General features: G+C 40.3%; 2 protein-coding genes across 2 annotated transcripts; both read left to right on the forward strand.

The window, feature by feature from the left end:
* The first annotated feature begins 521 nt into the window (after positions 1 to 521).
* LOC135144002 (protein slowmo) lies at positions 522 to 3,096 on the forward strand. The gene is made up of 3 exons (XM_064075919.1): positions 522 to 667; positions 722 to 887; positions 2,366 to 3,096. The coding sequence occupies exons 1-3, from the start codon at positions 636 to 638 to the stop codon at positions 2,837 to 2,839; spliced, it is 672 nt and encodes a 223-aa protein (XP_063931989.1). The 5' UTR covers positions 522 to 635; the 3' UTR covers positions 2,840 to 3,096.
* An 87-nt stretch (positions 3,097 to 3,183) lies between these two features.
* Positions 3,184 to 5,700, forward strand: LOC135144001 (diacylglycerol O-acyltransferase 1). Its single transcript, XM_064075918.1, has 7 exons — positions 3,184 to 3,580; positions 3,972 to 4,100; positions 4,150 to 4,244; positions 4,294 to 4,346; positions 4,402 to 4,507; positions 4,560 to 5,038; positions 5,085 to 5,700. The coding sequence occupies exons 1-7, from the start codon at positions 3,462 to 3,464 to the stop codon at positions 5,589 to 5,591; spliced, it is 1,488 nt and encodes a 495-aa protein (XP_063931988.1). The 5' UTR covers positions 3,184 to 3,461; the 3' UTR covers positions 5,592 to 5,700.
* The last annotated feature ends 3,907 nt before the right edge of the window (positions 5,701 to 9,607 follow it).

The raw sequence follows: 9,607 nt of genomic DNA on the forward strand, positions 1-9,607 counted from the left end.
TAATTTTGTTACTAATAAGTCTTTTCCAGCTAGCTCAGGGGTACCGTAGGTAAGTCAAGGGTTATTATTTTACTTGGTACCACAACCGCTGATCCACCATCTGTCAAATTTTGATATCATGAGTCGCCACTGACTTCACAGGATTTATCATTTACTGTGAAATAAAAATTGATATAAAACATTTTACAATCACTTGTTGCAACAAAAAAGTGTAATTTTAATAAACAATTAATTCATTTTTTTTTATCAGTGGACCCCAGTGCTCTCCCTTCGGCGCCGCCGCTTCCCATGTCAATGTCGCCCTCCCACACATAACCCCACTTTTTATTCCGCGAAATTCATAACAAACCCAAATATTTTCTTTCCCGTGGCATGGAGAACCCAATTCCTGTCACCTTCACCCACTGCGCCTATTTCCTGGTCGGCGGGCGGCCAAAATTCCGCCCAAATTGGAATATTCCCTGCAAACTTTCCACCAGATGGCGCCACGTTTAGTGGTATTTAACGCCTTCATATTGGCAGCACGGAATATTCCCAATTCCATCACGACTGTCATCGAGTCAGAGGCGGTAGTCGCCGTCCACAATCCGATCTCGTTTTAGTTTTAAGTTTCTACCGAACCGAAACACACAACAATGAAAATCTGGACGAGTGAACATGTGTTCAAGTAAGTGGAACCGTCACGAAGTGAATTTCAGTCATTTTCACGGAATTATTTTAGCCACCCTTGGGAAACCGTAGCGACGGCGGCGTGGCGTAAGTACCCCAACCCCCACAATCCGGCGGTCATAGGGACGGACGTGGTGGAGCGGAAGGTCGTGGACGGGGTGCTGCACACCCATCGACTGGTCAGCTCCATTTGGTACTTTCCGAAGTGGGCGCAAGCTGTAAGTTACATAAACTGGATGGTTAACATGAGTTGGGGCCGTGCCAGAGTTTTTATTATGTTCCACGTGCGCTTTTGGCTGAGGTCAAAACTTAGTGACGTTTTGGTGACGTTCCGTGATAAGCGGTCTAGCCTTTGTCTATTCTTACTTAAGTCGTTACTTAAGTTCTAGAACGTCATCGCGTTGTAAGCGAAAGTGGACCGTATGTGCGCGGACATACGGTGAAGAAATTATTTCGGCCGCATTCCAATTTCCTCGTGGCGGAAAATGATCTTTGGACGGCACGTGAAGCGCACACTGTCAGAATTTGACCCAAAACGGGTTTGAATTATTTAAGCGCTTCGGAGTATATTGATTGATTATTAATTGTGGGATTTGTGGGAACGGGCAGTTGGAAAAATTGCCGTGGCCTGGACGTGGGGAGGTCATGGTGGAGGATAAGGTCAGGTTTTTATGGCTTAAGTGGGGTTAATAGAGGTTGCGGAGAGGTTTATGGATGTTTGCTTAATGACTGAGTGTTTAATGCACTTTGTTTTTGCGTTATTAAAAAATAAATATTTGTGGGTGGACGTAAATTTTCGACGGATTATTTCGGCTGGCGTAACGTCAAATTACGGAATGGATTTCGTAACGGATTACCAAATTTACGCGTGTTTACCGTTGTTTTCAAGTTTTTGGGTGAAAGTTTGAGTTTGACGAACGTTGAACCGTAATTAATATTTAGTATTTCGCTAAAATTGTAATGTGTTGTAATTGTTGCTATGTGGTTGAAACAAAGTCGGAGATTATTTAAAAGGAGATTGTCATCCTTGACTGATTCGAGATATTGACAAGTTTATAATCTATTGTGCGTTTATTTTTTTTGTTTGAAAATTTTATCAGTGGTTGCTGTACTTCAGTTATTTTTGTTTGGTCTACTTTTGTACAGAAAATCGTTAAGCAAACAAACGTTCGATTTTATAAATTAATAAGTGATATAAATTGTGGTCATTCGCCGATATTTTAAGAAAATGCTGATAAATTTATAATATATGTACATGCGAGGGGAGCGAGCTTTCAGAGACTTTTAAAAACCAAGCAATTCTTTGAATAAAAAAAAGCCCGGAAAAACGATTGTCAATATGTCAAGGTCCTTCCCCAAATCAATTGGGTACATATTCATACAAGGCTAATTTATTTCGATTATACTGAGTGTTGTAGCGAGGCTTCCGATTCTTTAATTAATACAATTTCAAATTTTAGCTTGAAAAATGAATGACCACGAATTTACACACAAAAGATGTGTATTTTTAATGACCCAAATAAAATTTAAGCACTCATTAACTAGCACTAAACCTTGACCATGATCATTCAGCAGGCGTCCACGCTGCGCAAATCCCAAAATTAGCCGGTCACTTTTTCACAATCGTATTTTTGTTCTTGGCTTGCCTAATTCTCCACTTTTAAAAATACCCTTCTAATTCGGTAAATTCTTCCAGCTGATCGGCTCGGCGAAAGTGTGTTACGCCCGCGAGCACTCGGAGGTGGACCCCGCCGCCAAGAACATGATCCTCAGGACCATAAACCTCACATTCTGCCGGCACATCGCCGTGAACGAGACGCTCAACTACGTTCCGCACCCATCCGACCCCAGCAAGACCCTCCTCAAGCAGGAGGCGGTGGTGACGGTGAAGGGGGTGCCCCTGAACCACTACATGGAGGACCTGCTCGCCAACAAGATCTCAAACAACGCCGGCAAAGGCCGGCAAGCCATGGAATGGGTGATAAAAAAGTTGAACGATGAAGTGAAGGACCTGACGAGGAGTACGGACGAGATATTGAATTCGACGAAGAGGTCGATAGACGATATCGCGTCGAGCGCGAAGAAGTCGATGGACGATATCTCGCAGAAGGCGAAGAAGAGCTTCGACGACATTCAAAATCTACGATCAGGGAACTTTTCGGAATTTTAGTCGAATTGCGGTTTTTTACGTTTTGTTGAAATGACAAGTATTAGCATTTAATTTATTTATCTCACGTGTGTTAAATTGTTTGTCGAGCGCAGTGCTGTACAGAGCGTTACAAAGGTAGAGCGAGTTTGGGCGATGCGCTGCATGTGTAGGCGAGTGATGTACATTCGTGTATATAAGTTGAGCTATTTATTGACATTCCTCTCCGAATGTTTTAGGATAGATGTACATATTCTTGTTAATAAAATTCTAGTGCACGATATTGCGTAATTATTTCGTGTTATCAGTCGTGAATGATTCATGAAGGCGACAGACAATGAACTTCGTTCTGGGGCGATAAGCCAAGAGTAAAAGTGCGAAGGTCGACTGAGTTTTTAAGACGTTAAAACAACGATCATCTCCGTGAATCGACACAAATTAATAAGTCTTCTCATGGACTGTTCCATACGGGGCGTCATCCGTCTCTTTTCATCTCAAACCGCCCATTCCCCGTCTCTTTTCAATCCGCGGTACGTCACAGAATTGTGATAACCCCCCTTCAAGTATGTTAGGCGTGTGTTGGTATTTATTTCTTCCACTTATCACGCTCATTCACTCCAAAAAATAGTACAAATGATAAGCTGCGATGGTCGTGATGTCCGGCGAACAAGACGGGATCAGGTTTAGGCGTGCTCAGAGCGTCACCCGAGCCGAAGAAATCCAAGCCGTCGAACAGAAAGTGAGGAAATCGCAACCAGATAGACCGTAAGTGCGAAATAATCGGAATTAACCTTCAGTTTACTCCGCTTCATTAATTCTGCCTTGTAATGTCTGAGATTACGTATCAACCATTGTTTCACTCCTGTCGACAACCACGCATTTTCCGTAATTACAACTCGCTTTGATTTCTCAAACAGACCCAGATTTTTTCGACAGTGACAGTTTGAGGTTAGGTTTTGTGTCACCGACACCTGTCATTGTGTCAATTCAAGCACGAAAAGCGTTTTTTGCGAACGGGAGCGGGGTTCCACGTTCTCGGAAAAGCGATAAGATAAAACCCGATGAAGCTCTTTTCCGTCGACGGAATAAAAGTGCGGTCGTTCGGTGTCAGGGCGAGAGATGGCGGCACTAATTTGGCGCGTAATTCAAATTTCAGGATACACAAACCCCGCGATTCGCTCCTGTCATGGAATTCGGGGTTCGAGAAGTTCACAGGGTTTGTGAACTGGGCCTTCTTGTTGCTGTCAATCGGGGGGTTGAGGCTGCTGCTCGAAAATTTCATCAAGTAAGTAACTTAAACCGTGTGACTCTTGAACTGTATATTAAATTTATAGATACGGTATTCGAGTAGACCCCGTGCAGTGGTTCTACATTTTAACTGGCCAGGATGAGCAAGGGTCAGAGCATCCGTCCATCGTTCTAATACTCTGTAAGTTCACGACGTGGCAAAAACCGTTTGATGTTTAGTCTTTTTCTAGATTCTATAGTTCCCATAATTTTCTGTCTTCTTACTGAGAAAGCTTTAGCTATTGTAAGTTTGTGACTGACTATGTTTTAAGAGATAGTAAAGTTTGTGGTTTTTGCAGGAGATCATCTCGAGCGCTCTGGGGATGACGATGCACGTCGTTAATTTACTTGTTTTGATATTCTTGCCCATGGTGATTATCCACTACAAGGACGGCTTCAGCTTAAGTACTTTGTAATTATTACAAAAGTGATTTAAGTCGCTAATTCCGGTTTTTAGTTGGTGCTTCCACCGTGACCACGCTCTATAGTATCCTCTTCCTAAAACTGTGGTCCTACGTCCAAGTCAACGTCTGGTGTAGAAACGCCAGACAAAACACCAGCAACAAAAGTCTGAGACGCCAGTCTCTCTCCTACAATAATCTTCCCAAAGAAGACGACAATAATCTACATCACAAAGAGTCCAAAGACGACCTAAGCAATACAGAGAAACTTCTGGTGCAATATCCCGACAATCTAACTTTAAGAGACCTTTTCTACTTCTTGTGCGCACCCACTTTATGCTACGAATTGAACTTCCCCCGAACCGAAAGAATAAGGAAACGCTTCCTCCTCAAAAGAATCTTCGAAGTCGTAGCAGGCACCCAACTAATCTTGTGCATCTTCCAACAATACATGATCCCCTCAGTCAAAAACTCCTTGATACCTTTCAGCAACATGGACATCACTCTTGCCACTGAAAGACTGTTGAAACTTTCGGTAAATCCAGACAACCCATTAAACCATCACTAAACTCTGGTTTTAGATACCAAACCACTTAGCTTGGCTGTGCATGTTCTACATCCTCTTCAACTCCTGGTTGAACCTCTTAGGCGAAGTCCTCCACTTCGCTGATCGTAGCTTCTACAGCGACTGGTGGAACGCCAATAACATTGATACGTTCTGGCGCACCTGGAACCTCCCAGTGCACCGATGGGCCCTCAGACATCTCTACCTTCCGCTGGTGGAGGTGGGGTACAACAAAGCCATCGCCGCCACCACGGTTTTCTTCATTAGTGCCTTCTTCCACGAGTACATGGTCAGCGTCCCGTTGAAGACCTACAAGATTTGGGCTTTCATGGGGATGATGGCCCAGATACCGCTGTCTAACATCTCCAAGTTCATGGAGCGCAATTATGGAGGTAGAATGGGCAACATCGTGGTGTGGGCGTCGCTGATCATAGGCCAACCTATGTGCATCATGATGTATTACCATGATTACGTCATAACCCATTACGGGCAGTCGCTTATTGCGGATTATGGGCATGTGTAACGACTGATTAGTTAAGTTCTGTACGTTCTTTTGTATTGGTTACCGCGGTAAAGTGCGCTTATTGTAATTTTGTTATTAAATTTACAGTTACTAAAACTCTAAAGTACGATTTTTGTTTTATTTAAAGTTATGAAAGTAGTGTATGGAAAGAACCATTAACCAATATACAGAATTTTATTTAGTTCGTTGTTGCAAATTAGGCAACCAGTAATACACACTCAAATAAAAAATTAACGTTTCTTTTAAGTTAACTTGAAATCGAGCTTGTTACATTCGAACGAGATGATACAGAATCAAAAATCACACAACAAGAAACCCAGAGAAAAATAAAAAGTACAATTATAGTCATTTTTAAAAGTGTGGTGTATTGTTGGTTGCAGCGTAACAATGCAAATCACAAACCCTGCTTCAATTATCTCAGCTTCTTTTCTTTTTGGTTGGGTACCTCACAATTAAAATACAAATAAACCTTACGGGAGCAACCATTTCCCACCGCAGCACCGACAGATCACCCGATAACTGCCCGTAACCCGTTACCCATCGACCACTTTTTCCTCGATCCTCCGCAATAACACCTAATTGCTGATACCAATCCAAACAAAAACCGCCACCGACAGGAAATTGGCTACGGTTCGAACACATGTCGGCCATTTACTATTCGCAAATTAAAAGTCTCCTTGCGTCTACATCATTATTATCCTTATTGGCAACAATCGCGGGAGCCCGAGACAGATAACTGTGCACCATAATTTAAATACAATCAATCTCTATTTCAGACTCGATTCGCAGAAGTTGCAGTCTCGAATTAATTACTTTTAATTGCAAACGTAACGAGTTATGCAAAATCATAGCTGAAATTTTTCACGTCTCAGGGATATTCCTAGTATGTACCCACACACCAAGTATGCGAGTTGCGGGTTTAGTTTTAGTTTATTACACTCGACCATGCATGCCGCTAAGCGCCATCATTTATCAAACCGATTTTAATTTATCTCGATAATTTATAGATCGGCTGGTGGTTGAGGAAAAATGGAAACGAGTGCGCAAACCGGTGCAAAAAAAACTAGAAATGCAAACCAGTAAATGCACAAAACCGGTGAAAAACAAAACAGTGAAGATGCGAACCGCCTCACACAACTGTCTACCACTAGGTGGCGCTCGTTTTGGCACAAGTGACAATTTTTTACTGTTTCAAATTTGTTCCACGATTACTTTATTTGAATTCATATATGCGATAATTATGCTAAAAGAATGCCGTTTTTATTGTTCTGTAGGAAGCCTCTTGAGCTGTCGCTTATCCTTGAAGTAATGTTCAGTCATCAAAGATGGAAAAACTCGGTACCCTACCTCGTTTCTCGAGAACTGAAAGGTCTCGCACCGGATCGCTTTAAACAATGAAAATTTCATATCTCGGTTGCAGCAAACTCAATTAAATGCGCTTTTTTTTCGTAGGTGGATATTACACTTGATTGATTCGTGTCGTGTTTTCTAACAAACGGCAAAAATCTCCAGATAAAGTAAGTGAGAGTTAAATTAAACATTACTTTATGGCAGGTTGATTTGTTGAGTGCATAACTGCGTATGTAATGGAATGTTAATTAACATCAATATCATATCTCTGGACTACCAATAAAAAGCGGTCGTTTTTCTCTTTTACATTTTGCAAAATTATTTACTTCAATAAGTTCACAAGTGAACCGTGACTTGATGATTAGCTGGGAAAAATTGCACAAAAGTTCCTCGGTGCTCACATTACACAACGAATAAAACGGGTAATTTGCAGTTTTTATTGGACTTGGGAATTACATAATGGAGGCAGTAAGTGCACGTAACAACAATAACCAAAGTGTAACGAGCGACTGCGAAATACCCGCGAAAAATAATAACGTAGAGTTCACGGGTCGCAGAACAACGATTTACTCTAAAATATAGGCGTCGATGGGTTGTTTCAGCAATTTTTACACCCATGTATTGGTGTGGTAAATCATTCATGAATACAACGAACAGGAAGAACATTAAGTGGAACCTTGAGGAACTTCAAAGTGGTTCAAGATTTTGATTTGTCATTTGTACCAGTCGATTCCTTGGGCTTTTCTATTCAAAACGAACAATTCGAACCTGAGATAGATAAAGCCGACGGTGTTATTTTTCTATATTGGAAGTATCATATAGGTAAAAAAGTAAAAAAAAATCTGGATGTTACGCAGGTTAATTCCTAAGTTGGATTCGTATTCAGGAGGTTCGAATTAGTAAAAAGACGATTTTTCAGAAAGCTGGAAGCCTAATTAGCCGAAATAATTTGCAATTGTCGAAATCAGAAATTTTGCGACATAGAGATTTGGTGGAAAATAAGGTAAAAAATTGAAACACTTCCTGTCTGCCTGAAATTGAGTTTCTAGACTAATTTTGCACTGCAAAATGCATTTCTGGAATCAGTTGTTGAATATTAATTCGATTTCAGTCGAAATAAATTTTCATCTGCATTTCAAAAAATATTTTTCAAGTTTCCGTGTTCATCATTCCAAAATGGTTAAAGATATTGAGTTGCCAGTTATATCAGTCGATTTCTTGGACTTTTCTAGTCAAAAGGAACGCATTTTGAGACGCATAAGTGAGCCGTTCGGGCCTGAGAGATAAATTAATCTGACGATGTAATTTTTCTATAGATGGCTTCATATAAAAAAAAAAATCAGGAAGATCCGCAGGTCAATTCTGAACTTGGATTCGTATTCACGAGGTTCGAATTAGTAAAGAGACTAATTTTCAGGAAGCTGGGAGCCTAATTAGCCGAGATAATTTGAAATTTTCGAAATCAGAAATTTTGCAACATAGAGGGTTGGTGGAAAATAAGGCAAAAAATTGAAACACTTCCTGTCTGCCTGAAATTGAGTTTCTAGACTAATTTTGCAATGCTGAATGCATTTCTGGACTCAGTTGTTGAATATTAGTTCAATTTCAATCGAAATCACGTCCCATCTGCGTCTCAAAAAATATTTTTTGAGTTTCCGTGTTCATCATTTCAAAATGGTTCAAGATATTGAGTTGCCAGTTAAATCATTCGATTTCTTGGACTTTTCTAGTCAAAAGGAATGAATTTTGAGACGCATAAGTGAGCCGTTCGGGCCGGAGAGATAAATTAAATTGACGATGTAATTTTTCTCTAGATGGCTTTATATAAAAATAGAAAAACATCAGAAAGCTCCACAGGTCAATTCTGAACTTGGATTCGTATTCACGAGGTTCGAATTAGTATAGAGACTAATTTTCAGGAAGCTGGGAGCCTAATTAGCCGAGATAATTTGAAATTGTCGAATTCAGAAATTTTGTGACATAGAGGCTTGGTGGAAAATAAGGCAAAAAATTGAAACGCTTCCTGTCTGCCTGAAATTGGGTTTCTAGATTAATTTTGCAATCCTGAATGCATTTCTGGACTCAGTTGTTGAATATTAGTTCGATTTCAATCGATATCACGTTCCATCTGCGTCTCAAAAAATATTTTTCGAGTTTCCGTATTCATTATTCCAAAATGCTTCAAGATATTGAGTTGCCAGTTATATCATTCGATTTCTTGGACTTTTCTAGTCAAAAGAAATGAATTTTGAGACACATAAGTGAGCCGTTCGGGCCTGAGAGATAAATTAAACTGACGATGTAATTTTTCTATAGATGGCTTCACATTAAAAATAAAAAAAAAAATCAGGAAGCTCCGCTGGTCAATTCTGAAGTCGGATTCGAATTCAGACGGTTCGAATTAGTAAAGAGACTAATTTTCAGGAAGCTGGGAGCCTAATTAGCCGAGATAATTTGAAATTGTCGAAATCAGAAATTTTGCGACATAGAAGGTTGGTGGAAAATAAGGCAAAAAATTGAAACACTTCCTGTCTGCCTGAAATTGAGTTTCTAGACTAATTTTCCAATGCTGAATGTATTTCTGAACTCAGTTGTTGAACTATTTCAATCGAAATCACGTTTCATCTGCATGTCAAAAAATATTTTTTGAGTTTCCGTGTTTATCA

This window comes from Zophobas morio, unplaced genomic scaffold (assembly GCF_036711695.1).
Source record: "Zophobas morio isolate AGI-343-1 ecotype UQ-CSIRO unplaced genomic scaffold, CSIRO_AGI_Zmor_V1 ptg000081l, whole genome shotgun sequence".
Lineage (NCBI taxonomy): Eukaryota > Metazoa > Arthropoda > Insecta > Coleoptera > Tenebrionidae > Zophobas > Zophobas morio.

Coding starts and splice junctions, on each gene's coding strand:
- LOC135144002 (XM_064075919.1), top strand. CDS start 636: ATGAAAATCTGGACGAGTGAACATGTGTTCAA. Junction 668..721: donor ACGAGTGAACATGTGTTCAA/GTAAGTGGAACC, acceptor GAATTATTTTAG/CCACCCTTGGGAAACCGTAG. Junction 888..2,365: donor TTCCGAAGTGGGCGCAAGCT/GTAAGTTACATA, acceptor AAATTCTTCCAG/CTGATCGGCTCGGCGAAAGT.
- LOC135144001 (XM_064075918.1), top strand. CDS start 3,462: ATGGTCGTGATGTCCGGCGAACAAGACGGGATCAGGTTTAGGCGTGCT. Junction 4,347..4,401: donor CTGAGAAAGCTTTAGCTATT/GTAAGTTTGTGA, acceptor TGGTTTTTGCAG/GAGATCATCTCGAGCGCTCT. Junction 4,508..4,559: donor CAAGGACGGCTTCAGCTTAA/GTACTTTGTAAT, acceptor TCCGGTTTTTAG/TTGGTGCTTCCACCGTGACC.